The 18,071-nt window shown below is 45.8% G+C and overlaps 1 protein-coding gene across 1 annotated transcript in view; it reads right to left on the reverse strand.

Moving 5' to 3' along the window:
- Positions 1-5,885: 5,885 nt before the first annotated feature.
- The window catches only part of LOC136632345 (cornifelin homolog), a 29,858-nt gene continuing 17,672 nt past the window's right edge, over positions 5,886-18,071 (reverse strand). The window contains exon 4 of the mRNA XM_066607150.1: positions 5,886-6,810. Coding sequence (XP_066463247.1) covers positions 6,721-6,810 — 90 coding nt within the window. The 3' untranslated portion in view covers positions 5,886-6,720. The remainder of the gene's footprint in view (positions 6,811-18,071) is intronic.

Genomic DNA, 18,071 nt, shown 5'->3' on the forward strand with positions numbered 1-18,071 from the left:
GTTTGGTGATGTCCATGGGTTCCAGACTTAAGGCAGTGATTGCCTCCAAAGGATTCGCAACAAAATATTGAAAAAAATATATTTTGTTTGGGTTATGTTTGTCCAATTACTTTTGAGCTCCTAAAATGTGGAGTGTTTGTAAAGAAATGTGTACAATTCCTACATTTTCTATCAAATATTTTTGTTCAACCCTTTAAATTAAACGTTACAATCTGCACTTGAATTCTGTTGTAGAGGCTTCATTTCAAATCCAATGCGGTGGCATGCAGAGCCCAACTCGCGAAAATTGTGTTACTGTCCAAATATTTCTGGCCCTAACTGTATGTGTTTGTCTTCACTACTCATTCTGTAATCTTATCTTCAGTCTTCAGAAAATGGATAATTACCCAAAGAATAGAACTACTCACAGAGTCAGTAATCCCCTAATTGTACACTTATTTTGGAGCCATGTCTGTAATGTACAATTATTTTCTTGGATAAAATAGTAAATATACGGTTTACAAGGCATGTATCATAATAAGACTTTAGAAGGGAAATCCAGTTTAATGTAATCTTCTAAAAGGTTTATAGAGCAAGTCAGAAAGTCTAATGGGGCTGACTTCACATGGGAAGGAGACACAATGCTCTTAGAGGGTCTCCATGTAGAATACTGTGGCCTCTTCCTTTTCAAAATCAGTAGGGGTCTGAGTCTCCAATGTGACCTTCTGACATGTTTTTGATGGGCCTAGAACTTCATGATTCTCATTTGCCCGAGCTGGGGATGTTGGCTAAAAGCAAAAGAGAACAGCAACCCAATTCTCGTTCATCGTTCAGTCATTGGTTCGCATATAAACAGAAAGATCATTGTTCAGTTTTGCTTGTTTGACCAATTTTCTGAACGATAATTGTTTTGTGTCAACACATTTTTGTAAGATCATTTTTGCAGGCACAGACCATTGAGACTAGCCATTGTCTGAACACAGCGGGACAGGCTGACCATCCAGTGTGTAGTTGATGGTCGGCAAATGTAATGGAGGGGAAGAGTATTGGGTAAATAAAATTTAGGAAGATAAGACTTGCCTTCTCCCTATTTGGAACACATGCAGAAAAGAACCGGCCTCCAAAGAACAAAATGGCTGATACTGTCAAAGCTGATACTGGCATGGGTATCACACAACTGAAAGAGGCAGTGCAAAACCGAAAGACATGCAGGGAGCTCGCCTTTATGGTCGCCAAGGGTCGTGAACAACTAAATGGCTAACAACAACAGATGTTGGGGAGGGGAAGAGTATTGGGTAGATTGAATTTAGGAAGATAAGACATACCTTCTCCCTATTTGCAACACATGCACGCTCCGCTAATGTCCCATTTAGACGGCACGAGCGCTGATATCACCGCTAAGGTCGTTAGCACTCATCCAGAGCTTTTAGACTTACAGAGTTCATAGCTGGATCACAGGCTTCTCGCTCAGCGCTTCACCTTCTATGTGAAGTGCTGAGCGGGGGCGTTTACATTGAGTGAGAATCCTGCGATCCAGCGATGGATTTTATGCTTACTGAAAATCAACGATAATGAGAAGTCAACAAATAGTAAATAATTTTTTGGCATTTATCCAGGAAGGTGTCACTCAATTTTGTTTGTTTGAATGAATTTTGAGTGATAATCGTCCCGTGTAAATGGCCCTTAATTGAGCACATGTGTATAAAAGCCTTGGGAGGAATACCTGTTAGCTGAACAAGCATATGAGCAAGTGTATGTTTACCTCTTAAAGTATGTAAATCCAGTTAGTTCTTCTCCTTTCTGACTTCAATAGAACTAATACGGCAACTATGTAAATCAATGAAGCACTATGGCAATGGCTAAACTGCCTGATGTTAAACTCTCTCTCATCCACTGGATTTATAAACTCCTTTTTGCTTGGCAGAAATGTACAGAAACTGCAGCTACCACAGGGGTGGGAGTCAACAAGCTTTGATTCTAGCCATGTGTCCATTCTGGCTGTGCACAGACATATCCTTCAGGCTATTGCCACTCGTACAGTATGTATTATGTTAGGATATTCACCAATGACTCTTCTCTCAGTTTTACTCTTAACATCTACCAGTACCTCTGGGGTATTTTCAGCATTTATTTGGAATATGTAATGTAAGTGCCAGTAACTCTGAACAAAGGTACGTTGCATTGTGTTCCTCCGCTGTCCAGGAGACTTTCTCTTTGGCTCATCTCTGCTCCTGTATATGCTCTTTTCCATGTTATTTGGTTTTGAAAACCCAGTTTCAAATATGTTATTAGGAGATTCTGAGTTAATAAAGAGATGAGTATCCCTTCATTTTGGACTCTCACCTATTAGCTAGACAGGCAAATAGCAACAAAAAGTGTCTCTCACTCTACAAGCCTGTCCATGTATTATACAGACAGCTCGTTGATTTGGATGGACATCATGCAATTCTCAATTTCCCCTGTGGGGGCGCTGCAGGAGAAATGAATACTTAATTCTTGGGGATTCTAGCGGAGGGACAACATATGATCAGCTTAGTTTTGGGCACCCACCATTCAGGTTGCAGCTTTAGGCCTTAGTCACACGGGCGTTTTTTTGCGCGATTTGCGCATCGCATGACGGATGCGCATGCGCAAATCGCGTGATCGGCGCCGAAAAGTCGGCCCAAAAATCGCCCGAAAATCTGCTCCTAGCCGCATTTCATTAGAAACGGGCCGGAGCTGTCCAGCGCATTGCATTCAATGGAGCCGCTGTGGGCGCATCTGCAAATCGGTCAAAAAACGCCCGTGTGACTGAGCCCTAAAAGAGAATGGATACTAATGAACAAGTAGCTTAGTAAGTTCTCTATTTGAATGGAAACTAAAACTATAGAGAACACCTTTCTTGTCTGCACCAGTGGTCATTATTATAATCCAGTTATTATAGCTTATGCCTATTAGATTTGGAAGCCTAAGAAAAAGACTGGCTGGTAAGGGGTTAAGAGGCTTCTAAACAGTTTACTTATACCACAAAGTACTGCAAAGAAGATCCAGTGCAGTTGGGTACTAAAGAGCATTTTGTTTTTTTAATCAGAAATCCATCCCAGTATCGCTGACCTCTGCTGTGAAGAATCCGGTTATGTAGCATTTTTCTGCTGGCCTCCTGGTCACATAACTAACACTCTGCAGATTTATACGAAATACCATAAAAACTGTCTTTCTTGCCCATAGCATCCAGTTACACTGCCGCATTCGATTTCCAGAACAGAATATGAAATGAAGGCTGCACTGTGACTCTGGACAAGAAGCACAGTTTTTCTTTATAACAGTTGTCATAAATACTGCAGGACACAGTGTGTTGTCAGAGTGCTGGTCATGTGACCTGGAGGCCGGTAGGAAACTGCAGAATACACAGCCTGGAGGGATTGTAGTGCTTCCTCGACAAACAACATTAATTGGTTCTTTGGCAACCGCTGTACGTTGACGATCTTTTATGTTGAGACCTTAACTCTATGGGAAACATTTAATATTGAACATTCCCATCATGTCCAGAGGACTTACTTAGGTTTCATTAACTGAATGAACTGTTGAGAGTGAAGATGCTCTATTAATACTGCAGGTAACAAACGGGACATATAATGTGAGCCTTTCTGGATGGATCCAGTTTAACAAGTTAAAGACCAGAAATCTTTCACATTTTCCTTTTCGTTTTTTTTCATCCCCACTTTTCAGCAGCTTTTTGTGAGACAAGTGGTATTTTTTTAACCCTTTCCAATCCACTATCTGACGTCTAAAGACATTTTGATTGAAGGCTGTACAGCTGCGATGTCTGAAGACGTCCGGCAGGGTATTCTTACTGTATTTTACTGGCCGCTCTCTTGTCAGGGGCCTCTCCAGCATGTCCCATACCACAGTACTGGCTCTAGCCAGCAGATGGCGCCATTGTACAATGGCAGAAAGAGAGAGCTCCCTAGGAAACCCTGAATCCAAAATTGCATTGCAAAGGGTTAATACTTGTATTTAATGTACCATTGATCTGGAATAGGGTTTTCTCCAGCAGGCTTCAGGGTATTCTGCAGCTTCCTAATTGTGTAGAAGCAGTATGCGCACACTGACCAAGTCAAACACGAGGTATCAGTCTCATGTCAAAAATGGCTCTCCTGGGAGGAACATCCAGACAGGGCCTTTTATTAAAGAGCATAACACCTGCCCTTTATGGGTGTTTAACAGATTACATCAGTAACATATATATATTCTTATTCGCTGGGTTATATAGAATTCCCCGCCTCACCCTCTCCCCACCTCTCTCAAGCCTTTGTCTCAATAACATGTGTCCAAATCTGAAACTGAAAGTAGATATCTCTTTGTTGGAGAAGGTCCTGTGTGGGGGATGGGGAGGGACTGGGAAAACACTCAATATATATATATAACACTAGGACCTTTAACTCTTAGAGGCTGCTTGTGCAACTTATATATATATTCAGCTAACATTATACCACATATCTTTCACCATGTCATTGTCCGGCAAATTCCATGATGAGATTGTGTGGCCATTAACTCCCCCTACAGAGCTAAAGGTCATTACAATAGCATAATACATTTGGTTTATCCAAATCAATAGACATTTTATACTAACTAATTATCATGTCTACTACACCATATATTGAAAAACCATTAAAGAGACTGTCAGCTGCACTGAACCCTTTAAGCCAGGGGTGTCAAATTGATTTTCACCGAGGTCACATCACATTTTTTCCCCTAGTTTTATTCTTTTTTAATTCCAGCTCTGTTGCTTAGTGAATGTTGCATATAAGCACCATACATATGCAATGCAATTGCGCATGTACAGCGATTATTACGTGCCCAAAGAGAACAATACAGTTCTATCACGCATAATACACAGTAAAATAGAACGCGCTGCGATGTGTATACTCAAGTGTGAATGGAGTATTTTCATGGACTCCATTCACCACGTATCATGCTCGCATACATCATGTGCGTAATACGCTATTAAATTGCGTTCGTGTGAGCCCTCGCACAGCAATGTCAATGGAAAAATGGCTGTCAGAAAATGGCAGCAGAAAATAATTTTACTTTTTTTCCAAAGATATTTTATATTTTAAAAGTAGTGCAGCAAAAAAAAAAAAAAAAAAATTGGTATCGTAGTAATCGTATTGACCCACAGAATACAGTTATCGGGTCATTTTTGTTGCATTGTTTACACCGTAGAAACAAGAATCCCCCAGAGATGGCGGAATTTCATTTTTTTTTTCCATTTCACTCCACTAAGAACTTTAAAAAGTTTTTCAGTACATTAAGTCATCCCATTGAAAAATACGACTTAACTTGCAAAAAACAAGCCCTCAGACAGCGACGTTGTTGCATAAATGAGTTATGATTTGTTTAAAAGGGGGGAGGAAAAAACAAAAATGATTTTTAAAAAAGGGCCGCATCCTTAAGGGGTTAAATACTTCTCTTTTAACCCTTTGCAATCCAATTTTGGATTCAGAGTTTCCTAGGGAGTTTTCTCTTTCTGCCAGAGCCAGTACTGCAGTATTGGACATGCTGGAGAGGCCCCCGACAACAGAGCGGCCAGTAATATGCAGTAAGAATACCCTGCGGATGTTTTCCGACATTGGAGCTGTACAGCCTTCAATCAGAATGTCTTTGGATGTCAGACAGTGGATTGGAAAGGGTTAAATATCATTCATATAGAATTTGTCTTGAGCACCAAAGAAGAATTTTGTCCAAATTGTCCTTCTGGGATAGTAGAATAACGAATATTGATGCAACCCTTATGATGTCCTACATGGAAAATGTCCATCTGGTTAGCGTTGAGGAGCAGCGCTGCTATGAGACGAACATTAGGGAGTTGTTATATATGCGCTTGTTTCCTTAGTAGCTTGTAAAAAGCATGATTGATTCAGTGACCATTTTTGTAAAATTTTAATTAGAATATTTTATACACTGCAAATACATAAAGATCTTAAATACAAAAGGAGTAGCAAAATGGAAATGTTAACATTATACACAGGAATGGGCAAATTTTACTGCACCCTGCAGCAATGATCTCCAATTTGTTGCTTTCCGGCTATTGTGAAGCAGCATGCCCGGACAGACGGATTCTAGGAGCTGCAGCTTCACAACATCCAGAGATCCACAGGTTAGGGTGCTTCTACACAGGACCATATGTCGGGAGCAGTTGCCCAACAGGTCGTCCCAGCAATAATCGTGCTTTTACACAGGAACAAGCGTCGCTGGAGGCGAAGTGGCCGGGGATCGTTATGGGCCGCCTGCCTCCATTCACAGGAAGCAGGCAGTCATTCATAAGTGAAGGATGGCCTGTTTACACTGAACAGTATATCCTTCCGTTTGTCGTTCAGTTGGGGCGTGCGTTTATACTGAACGATTATTGCTGGATTGTGGAATTATGAATGATAATCGTTCTGCTTAAAAGCAACTTGAGAGTTGATTGCGCTACAAGAGAATGTCACAAATTACATTGAGAGATAGTTAAGGAAACTTTCTAAATATTGGAATAATTGTCATTAGAGTAATGAGTAAATGTGTAGGGGCTTCTTGAGTAATGTATAGAATGTATATAGTAAAATGCTTCTTTCTTCCATATGGGAGATTATGTAAAAGATGAAATGGTCAGAAGTCACATCACTCCAACTCCAACCAGAGACGATATCACAGCACTCTATCATAACAGTCCATTGACACTCAGCATATCTTCAAAGGTAAAACCTTTATAGGGTACTATCATCTCCTGGCTTTCAACTCACGGGCCATCTGACAGAGGGTACATTGGCTGCAGAATGTGAGGCATACCCAATCGTCACAGATACTTCCCTGTAATACAAAATATAAGAGACACATTAGAAAGGTAAACGGAATCCATGATGAGTATTAACCCTGCTGCTCCTGGGCTTTAAACCCGCATTATTGTAAGCATACAGCGTGAGTTTAAAGCTCCTGCCCATCCAATCTTTTGACAGACAAGCTAGTGCTGTTATGGCTGGGAGTGGAGAAACCCCTTTTCCTGACCGTTTAACCCCTTACTTGCCACGATCAATAGGGGCTCCCCCTGTCACACATCAGCACTTTGCAATTCGATCACAAGGTACTAATGGGTTGCCTTGTCTGCCATGTCACTCAGTCTATCACACCCTGTCTTCAGCAGAGTCTAATAGGCTGATATCATATGCATAGTATACTGCATTACAGAAGAAAGGTTGCATTTACACTGCAAAGATGATCGTTTAAAAGATGGCTTGTGCGCAATCATTTTGCATAAACTACTACCGTACTTGGTACTAATGCCTATTAGTTCCAAGTAGTAGCTTGTGAGCCTCTGGGAGCTGTAGTCAGGGAACCACAGACCACCCGATGTTTCTTGATTACATTCCTTTTGTTCTGGTACAATGTTATCAGCTGTAATCAGCTCACCCCCCCCCCCCCCCCTGCCCGCGGGCAGAGCACAGCATGCAATCCTGCTTATTAGCTGTTCTGCCAAACTATGGTTTTCAAGCCGAACTCAAGACCGTCATTCCGCAGAAAACTGAAAGATTAGCACATTTAGACACAACGATTATCGCTCAAAAACGGCTCTGAGTGAATTGTGAGCGATAATCGTTGTGTCTAAATGGACCTTAATTCAGTGCACTATGCTAGTGATCGAATAATTGCCTTCAGGGACTTAAAATGGTGTTAAAAAAGTTCAATAAAGTTTAGTAAAAAATAAAAAATCCACTGTAAAATTTAAAAAAGAAAACATTCCTTTGCAGAATACTTTTTAAATTATAATGCCAATAAATATACACATAATAGGTATCACAGCACTTGTGATGGTCCGAGCAATTAAAATACTTAGTTATTTATCCCACATGGTGAACGAGGTGAAAAATCATTTTTAAAAATGTCAGAATTGCTATTTTTCATGTGTCTGCCTCACAAAAAATATATAAGCTTTGTAAGACAACAGGTCCAATTACATTTTTAGTGGTTTTTCTGGTCTGTAAACAGATAAACTAGGCAGGTTGCTTCTGAGTTTAATGCATGGCTACTAGAGTTGAGCGAACGTACTCTGCCGAGCTTGATGCTCATTCGAGTATTAGCCTACTCGATAGTGCTTGTTACTCTAATGAGTATCAGGCCGTGTTCGACCCCGCCCCAGTTTTTGGCTCTTCCCCGCTGTGACGTGCCAGTTTTGGCCCCTCCCCGCCGCGACACAGTGCGCGCGTCAATGGCAAATTTTTTGGCTGTCAGGCAGGCAGGGGGAGAGAGAGAGGGAGAGGGAGAAGGAGAGGGGGAGGGAGAGAGAGAACACACGAATCACGAAAAAAAAAAGCTCGGGACCTGGCGTCCTACATACAAAAATGCTTGAGTCTCCCATTGTAGTCAATGGGGTTTGTTACTTGAGTAGAGCTCTCGAATTTTACGAAAAGCTCGACTTGAATAACGAGGACCCGAGCATTTGGGTGCTCACTCATCTCTAATGGCTACAACAGTGGTGTAAAACTGAAAGTTTGGGATTTGTTAGACATGATGTTGATAGGTGGTCTAAGATGGAGTTGTTTAAAAGAATTGTTTTGCATCCTTCAAACAAAAGGTAGAAAAGTACTTGGTGACAATTTCAGAATTTTTTTTGCAGACATATAAACTAGATGAAAGGAGTAGAATAGAGATGAGCGAACACCAAAATGCTCGGGTGCTCGTTACTCGGGACGAAATTATCGCGATGCTCGAGGGTTCGTTTCGAGTAATGAACCCCATTGAAGTCAATGGGCGACCGGAGCATTTTTATATTTCGCCGATGTTCGCTAAGGTTTTCATGTGTGAAAATATGGGCAATTCAAGAAAGTGATGGGAACGACACAGCAACGGATAGGGCAGGCGAGGGGCTACATGTTGGGCTGCATCTCAAGTTCACAGGTCCCACTATTAAGCCACAATAGCGGCAAGAGTGGGCCCCCCCCTCCCAACAACTTTTACTTCTGAAAAGCCCTCATTAGCAATGCATACCTTAGCTAAGCACCACACTACCTCCAACAAAGCACAATCACTGCCTGCATGACACTCTGCTGCCACTTCTCCTGGGTTACATGCTGCCCCCCCCCCACCCCCCGCACGACACAGTGTCCACAGCACACACACCAAACTGTCCCTGCGCAGCCTTCAGCTGCCCTCATGCCACGCCACACTCATGTCTATTTATAAGTGCATCTGCCAGAGGAACCGCAGGCACACACTGCAGAGGGTTGGCATGGCTAGGCAGCGACCCCCCCATAAAAGGGGCGGGGCGATAGTCCACAATGCTGTACAGAAGCAATGAGAAATCCAATCCTGTGCCACCTCCATCTGGAGCTGCACATGTGGGCATAGCAATGGGGAACCTATGTGCCACACACTATTCATTCTGTCAAGGTGTCTGCATACCCCAGTCAGACCGTGGTTTTTTATAAATAGTCACAGGCAGGAACAACTCCGCAATGGGAATTCCGTGTGCACCCACAGCATAGGTGGCTCCCTGGAACCCACCGGCTGTACATAAATATATCCCATTGCAGTGCCCTGGACAGCAGAGCTAACGTCAGATTAAATGCAGGTGGGCTTCGGCCCACACTGCATGCCCCAGTCAGACTGGGGTTCTTTACAAGTGGACACATGTAGGTTCAACTCCATGTGCACCTACAGCATGGGTGGCTCCCTGGAACCCACCGGCGGTACATAAATAAATCCCATTGCATTGCCCATCACAGCTGAGGTAATGTTGTGCTTAATGCAGGTGGGCTTCGGCCCACACTGCATGCCCCAGTCAGACTGGGGTTCTTTACAAGTGGACACATGTAGGTTCTACTGCGTGTGGACCCAAAGCATGGGTGGGTGCCAGGAAGCCACCGGCGGTACATAAATAAATCCCATTTCATTGCCCATCACAGCTGAGGTAATGTTGTGCTTAATGCAGGTGGGCTTCAGCCCACACTGCATGCCCCAGTCAGACTGGGGTTCTTTACAAGTGGACACATGTAGGTTCTACTGCGTGTGGACCCACAGCATGGGTGGCTCCCTGGAACCCACCGGCAGTACATAAATAAATCCCATTGCATTGCCCATCACAGCTGAGGTAATGTGATGTTTAATGCAGGTGGGCTTCGGCCCACACTGCATGCCCCAGTCAGACCGGAGTTTTTAATACGTAGACACTGGCAGGTACAAATTGGTGGGAAAGTGGTGGTGACTGCGGACCTAGTAGCGCGGTTTTATTTTGTTGGTTTTCGGAATGTGGCCATGATTAAGTGGGCCGTGGCGGGTGATGTTTTTGAGGCACTACGTGTCCTCTCCACGTGTCCGTGGTTATATGCACCTTAACAGTAACCGCGTTGGTGGTAATGTGGTGGTGACTGCCGACCTAGTAGCGCGGTTTTATTTAGTTGGTTTTCGGAATGTGGCCATGATTAAGTGGGCCGTGGAGGGGGATGTTTTTGAGGCACTACGTGTCCTCTCCACGTGTCCGTGGTTATATGCACCTTAACAGTAACAGCGTTGGTGGGAAATGGCCTCGCTGCCATCATGACTTTGGGAAGCCTCTGTTTCCACACCCCAGAGACATACCATTAGCAGCGGTATAGGCAGAGACCAGAATTAGTAACATTTCAGCGGTAGCATTAGGGACAGGCCCCACTAACATATCACTTGCAGCATTATAGGGGGAGCACAGTATTAGTTCCATTTCAGTAGTAGTAGCACTCAAGACAGGCCCCAGTAACAATTCCAAAGCAGCAGTATAGTGGGAGCGCAGTCTTAGTTCCATTTCAGTAATAGTAGCACTCAAGACAGGCCCCAGTAACAATTCCAAAGCAGCAGTATAGTGGGAGCGCAGTCTTAGTTCCATTTCAGTAATAGTAGCACTCAAGACAGGCCCCAGTAAGAATTCCAAAGCAGTAGTATAGGGGGAGTACAGTATTAGTTCCATTTCAGTAATAGTAGCACTCAAGACAGGCCCCAGTAACAATTCCGAAGCAGCAGTATAGGAGGAGCACAGTCTTAGTTCCATTTCAGTAATAGTAGCAGCCTAGACAGGCCCCAGTAACAATTCCGAAGCAGCAGTATAGTGGGAGCGCAGTCTTAGTTCCATTTCAATAATAGTAGCACTCAAGACAGGCCCCAGTAACAATTCCAAAGCAGTAGTATAGTGGGAGCGCAGTCTTAGTTCCATTTCAGTAATAGTAGCACTCAAGACAGGCCCCAGTAACAATTCCAAAGCAGTAGTATAGGGGGAGTACAGTATTAGTTCCATTTCAGTAATAGTAGCACTCAAGACAGGCGCCAGTAACAATTCCGAAGCAGCAGTATAGGAGGAGCACAGTCTTAGTTCCATTTCAGTAATAGTAGCAGCCTACACAGGCCCCAGTAACAATTCCGAAGCAGCAGTATAGTGGAAGCACAGTCTTAGTTCCATTTCTGTAGTAGTAGCAGTCAAGGCAGGCCACAGTAACATTCCCATCGCAGCAGTTTAGGGAGATAACAGTCTCTTTCACATTTCAGTAGCTGCAGTATAGACAAGGCCCCAGTTACATTTATGTAGCAAAAGTGTAGGCCAACCCCACACACCTTGCTGTACCATGAGTGCAGGCGAAGCACATACAAATTACTATGATTACACTGTTGGTGATGGCCCAAAAAAATAGGTGTACCAACAGTACTAATGTACCTCAGAAAAATTGGCCATGCCCAACCAAGAGGGCAGGTGAAACCCATTAATCGCTTTGGTTAATGTGGCTTAAGTGGTAACTAGGCCTGGAGGCAGCCCAGTTTAAATAAAAATTGGTTCAGGTGAAAGTTTCAACGCTTTAAAGAGCATTAAAACGTATAAAAATTGTTTCGAAAAATTATATGACTGAGCCTTCTGGCCCTTAGAAAAATTGCCCGTTTGGCGTGATTACGTGAGGTTTCAGGAGGAGGAGCAGGAGGAGGAGGAGGAATATTATACACAGATTGATGAAGCAAAAATGTCCCCGTTTTTGATGGTGATAGAGAACGATGCTTCCATCCGCGGGTGCAGCCTACGTATTGCTTAGGTATCGCTGCTGTCCGCTGGTGGAGAAGAGAAGTCTGGGGAAATCCAGGCTTTGTTCATCTTGATGAGTCTAAGCCTGTCGGCACTGTCGGTTGACAGGCGGGTACGCTTATCCGTGATGATTCCCCCAGCCGCACTAAACACCCTCTCTGACAAGACGCTAGCCGCAGGACAAGCAAGCACCTCCAGGGCATACAGCGCGAGTTCAGGCCACGTGTCCAGCTTCGACACCCAGTAGTTGTAGGTGGCAGAGGCGTCACGGAGGACGGTGGTGCGATCGGCTACGTACTCCCTCACCATCCTTTTACAGTGCTCCCGCCGACTCAGCCTTGACTGGGGAGCGGTGACACAGTCTTGATGGGGAGCCATAAAGCTGTCCAGAGCCTTAAACAGTGTTGCACTGCCTGTGCTGTACATGCTGCTTGATCTGCGCACCTCCCCTGCTACCTGGCCCTCGGAACTGCGCCTTCTGCCACTAGCGCTGTCGGATGGGAATTTTACCATCAGCTTGTCCGCCAGGGTCCTGTGGTATAGCAACACTCTCGAACCCCTTTCCTCTTCGGGAATGAGAGTGGAAAGGTTCTCCTTATACCGTGGGTTGAGCAGTGTGTACACCAAGTAATCCGTAGTGGCCAGAATGCGTGCAACGCGAGGGTCACGAGAAAGGCATCCTAACATGAAGTCAGCCATGTGTGCCAGGGTACCTGTACGCAACACATGGCTGTCTTCACTAGGAAGATCACTTTCAGGATCCTCCTCCTCCTCCTCCTACTCAGGCCATACACGCTGAAAGGATGACAGGCAAGCAGCATGGGTACCGTCAGCAGTGGGCCAAGCTATTTCTTCCCCCTCCTCCTCATCTTCCTCATGCTTCTCCTCCTCCTCCTCAACGCGCTGAGATATAGACAGGAGGGTGCTCTGACTATCCAGCGACATACTGTCCTCCCCCGGCTCTGTTTCCGAGCGCAAAGCGTCTGCCTTTATGCTTTGCAGGGAACTTCTCAAGAGGCATAGCAGAGGAATGGTGACGCTAATTATTGCAGCATCACTGCTCACCACCTGGGTAGACTCCTCAAACTTTCCAAGGACCTGGCAGATGTCTGCCAACCAGGCCCACTCTTCTGAAAAGAATTGAGGAGGCTGACTCCCACTGCGCCGCCCATGTTGGAGTTGGTATTCCACTATAGGAAATTTACTGCTAGGACCTTCCAAACTAATAAAATTAAAAAATACCTTTTATTAAATTCCTTTAAAAGAAGAACAAAACAAATACAAACAAAATAAGGGGAAGATTAGGATTAAGAAGGCCACTAGTGACTAGTGACCAAACAGGTTGGAGTCGTATAATAGGACTCAACCTTAAAAAACGACAGCAACCGCCACTTCTGAAATATGAACAATGGGAAATCGAGTCATGTGATGAAGCTCAATTGATGTACAACATTGATCATAGATCCAGAAAAGTGATCAAATAAAGTAGAATCACTCTAAATCTGGTATCCTAATGTGCGTCGTATAGTGGGAAGGACTTGCACATAAGGAGTTTGCTCTTAAAGCAAAAATGCGCGTTACCCTAACGTTTGGGTAACGCGCATTTTTGCTTTAAGAGCAAACTCCTTATGTGCAAGTCCTTCCCACTATACGACGCACATTAGGATACCAGATTTAGAGTGATTCTACTTTATTTGATCACTTTTCTGGATCTATGATCAATGTTGTACATCAATTGAGCTTCATCACATGACTCGATTTCCCATTGTTCATATTTCAGAAGTGGCGGTTGCTGTCGTTTTTTAAGGTTGAGTCCTATTATACGACTCCAACCTGTTTGGTCACTAGTCACTAGTGGCCTTCTTAATCCTAATCTTCCCCTTATTTTGTTTGTATTTGTTTTGTTCTTCTTTTAAAGGAATTTAATAAAAGGTATTTTTTAATTTTATTAGTTTGGAAGGTCCTAGCAGTAAATTTCCCAAAGTTCTGACTGGGATTAGCTGCCCTTGTGAATTTGGTATTCCACTATAGCTCTACGCTGCTCATAGAGCCTGGCGAACATGTGGAGCGTAGAGTTCCACCGTGTGGGCACGTCGCACAGCAGTAGGTGCACTGGCAGATTAAACCGATGTTGCAGGGTGCGCAGGGTGGCAGCGTCCGTGTGGGACTTGCGGAAATATGCGCAGAGCCGGCGCACCTTTACGAGCAGGTCTGACAAGCGTGGGTAGCTTTTCAGAAAGCACTGAACCACCAAATTAAAGATGTGGGCCAGGCATGGCACGTGCGTGAGGTTGCCGAGCTGCAGAGCCGCCACCAGGTTACGGCCGTTGTCACACACGACCATGCGCGGTTGGAGGCTCAGCGGCGCAAGCCAGCGGTCGGTCTGCTCTGTCAGACCCCGCAGCAGTTCGTGGGCCGTGTGCCTCTTATCCCCTAAGCTGAGTAGTTTCAGCACGGCCTGCTGACGCTTGCCCACCGCTGTGCTGCCACGCCGCGCGACACCAACTGCTGGCGGCGTCCTGCTGCTGCTGACACATCTTGATTGCGAGACAGAGGTTGCGGAGGAGGAGGGTGCTTTAGTGGAGGAAGCATACACCGCCGCAGATACCACCACCGAGCTGGGGCCCGCAATTCTGGGGGTGGGTAGGACGTGAGCGGTCCCAGGCTCTGACTCTGTCCCAGCCTCCACTAAATTCACCCAATGTGCCGTCAGGGCGATGTAGTGGCCCTGCCCGCCTGTGCTTGTCCACGTGTCCGTTGTTAAGTGGACCTTGGCAGTAACCGCGTTGGTGAGGGCGCGTACAATGTTACGGGAGACGTGGTCGTGCAGGGCTGGGACGGCACATCGGGAAAAGTAGTGGCGACTGGGAACTGAGTAGCGCGGGGCCGCCGCCATCAAACTTTTGAAGGACTCCGTTTCCACAACCCTATACGGCAGCATCTCCAGGCTGATAAATTTTGCTATGTTCACGGTTAACGCTTGAGCGTGCGGGTGAGTGGCGGCGTACTTGCGCTTGCGCTCAAACACTTGCGCTATCGATGGCTGGACGGTGCGCTGACAGACATTGGTGGATGGGGCTGCGGACTGCGGAGGTGAGGGTGTGGGTGCAGGCCAGGAGACGGTAGTGCCTGTGTCCTGAGAGGGGGGTTGGATCTCAGTGGCAGGTTGGGGCACAGGGGGAGAGGCAGCGGTGCAAACCGGAGGCGGTGAACGGCCTTCGTCCCACCTTGTGGGGTGCTTGGCCATCACATGTCTGCGCATGCTGGTGGTGGTGAGGCTGTTGGTGGTGGCTCCCCGGCTGATCTTAGTGCGACAAAGGTTGCACACCACTGTTCGTCGGTCGTCTGCACTCTCAGTGAAAAACTGCCAGACCTTTGAGCACCTCGGCCTCTGCAGGGTGGCATGGCGCGAGGGGTCGCTTTGGGAAACAGTTGGTGGATTATTCGGTCTGGCCCTGCCTCTACCCCTGGACACCGCACTGCCTCTTGCAACCTGCCCTGCTGCTGGCCTTGCCTCCCCCTCTGAAGACCTGTCCTCAGTAGGCGTTGCAAACCATGGGGGGTCAGTCACCTCATCGTCCTGCTGCTCTTCCTCCGAATCCTCTGCGCGCTCCTCCCTCGGACTTACTGCCCTCACTGCTACGTGACTGCAAGACAACTGTGTCTCATTGTCATCGTCCTCCTCACCCACTAAAATGTCTTGAGACAGTTGCCGGAAGTCCCCAGCCTCATCCCCCGGACCCCGTGAACTTTCCAATGGTTGGGCATCAGCCACGATAAACTCGTCTGGTGGGAGAGGAACCACTGCTGCCCAATCTGAGCAGGGGCCCGAGAACAGTTCCTGGGAGTCTGCCCGCTCCTGAGAATGTGTCATTGTAGTGGAGTGAGGAGGCTGGGCGGAAGGAGGAGCAGCAGCCAGAGGATTCGGATTTGCAGCAGTGGACGGCGCAGAACTGTGGGTTGACGATAGCTTGCTGGAAGCACTTTCTGCCATCCACGACAGTACCTGCTCACACTGCTCATTTTCTAATAAAGGTCTCCCGCGTGGACCCATTAATTGTGCGATGAATGTGGGGACGCCAGAAACGTGCCTCTCTCCTAATCCCGCAGCAGTCGGCTGGGATACACCTGGATCAGGTGCTCGGCCTGTGCCCACACCCTGACTTGGGCCTCCGCGTCCTCGGCCGCGTCCACGTCCTCTAGGCCTACCCCTACCCCTCAGCATGCTGTATTACCATCAATTCAGAAACAGAACGCTGTAAGAAATAATGTGGCGCAAGCCTGCTGTTAAACGTAGCTGGCTGCGTATGTTTTTTTTTAAGTTCTCCACCCAGCAAACACGTACCCAGAACGCTAAGCACTGTGAGAGGCAGTCAAATAGATGTTTTGCCCTTTTTTTTGAAGGAAAGGCCCACTAAGTATATTCAATGACTAATATATGTGTTGTGGCCCTGCAGTGTGTCACAGAAATGCTGTGCTGCACAGTTATTAACTGCAGCAGAGCGGTGATTTCACCGGCAGGAAATAAATTGGCGCAAGCCTGCTGTTAAACTTAGGCAGCTGCGTATGATTTTTTTTACGTTGGACACCCAGCACACACGTACCCAGAATGCTGAGGACTGTGAGAGGCAGGACAAATAGATTTTTTGCCCTTTTTTTTTTAAAGGAAAGGCCCACTAAGTATATTCAATGACTAATATATGTCTTCTGGCCCTGCCTACACAATTCTGTCCCTGGAGTATTACTGCAGGGCGCAATGCTCTGCACGGCCGATTTGGAAAAAAAAATGTGCAACACTGCAAAATGCAACCTCCACAGTACTGCACACTGTTAGATGTGGCCCTAAGAAACACCGTGGGGGTTCTTGAAGCCTACAATCACTCCTAACACTCTCCCTGCCTAACCACCACTTCTGTCCCTGTAGTATTACTGCAGGGCGCAATGCTCTGCACGGCCGAGATACCAAAAAAAAAAATAGTGCAACACTGCAAAATGCAGCCTCCACACTACTGCACACGGTTAGATGTGGCCCTAAGAAAAACCGTTGGGTTTCTTGAAGCCTACAATCACTCCTAACACTCTCCCTGCCTAACCACTACTTCTGTCCCTGTAGTATTACTGCAGGGCGCAATGCTCTGCACGGCCGATACACCAAAAAAAAAAACGGGTGTAACACTGCAAAAAAGCAGCCAGCACAGTACTGCACACGGTTAGATGTGGCCCTAAGAAGGACCGTTGGGGTTCTTGAAGCCTACAATCACTCCTAAAACTCTCCCTATAGCAGCTCCACTAAGACAGCACTTTCCCTCAGCTATGTCAGACCTCATGTGTGGCGAGCCGCGGGAGGGGCCGATTTTTATACTCGGGTGACACCTGATCTCGCCAGCCACTCACAGCAGGGGGGTGGTATAGGGCTGGAACAACACAGGAGGAAGTTGTAATGCCTTCCCTGTCTTTCAATTGGCCAGAAAAGCGCGCTAACGTCTCAGAGATGAAAGTGAAAGTAACCCGAACATCGCGTGGTGCTTGTTAAGAGTAACGAGCATCACGAACACCCTAATATTCGCCCGAGCATCAAGCTCGGACGAGTACGTTCGCTCATCTCTAGAGTAGAAATTTAATTTATAAGGATGATTTCTGTTCCCAAACAGTTAGGTTTAAGTGGTGTATTGGTAACTTCCAAAGTATGGTGGTTAATATTGGTGATGAAATTAATGTAGTTGCTGATAAAACAAATAGTATTGTTCTCCACATAATATGTACTAATGTAGCTTGGGAAACAACTCAATGAGATAATAGCTATGATATCCAGGGTTAATTTTAGACCTGGTTGCCATAACAGAGACATGGCTCAAGGATTGTAATCACTGGGAAATAGCTTTTCCTTGGTACACATTGTACAGAAAAAGGTTGAGTATAAAGAAAGAGTAGCCATGGCAAGGGTAATCTTAAGTCAACGGTGATTCAAAAAACACATGAAGATCTAAAAGCTCTCTGGGTTTACATGCAAACTAAAGAAGGAACTGTGATTAGTATTGGTGAT

The sequence above is a fragment of the Eleutherodactylus coqui genome, chromosome 6 (genome assembly GCF_035609145.1).
Source record: "Eleutherodactylus coqui strain aEleCoq1 chromosome 6, aEleCoq1.hap1, whole genome shotgun sequence".
NCBI lineage: Eukaryota > Metazoa > Chordata > Amphibia > Anura > Eleutherodactylidae > Eleutherodactylus > Eleutherodactylus coqui.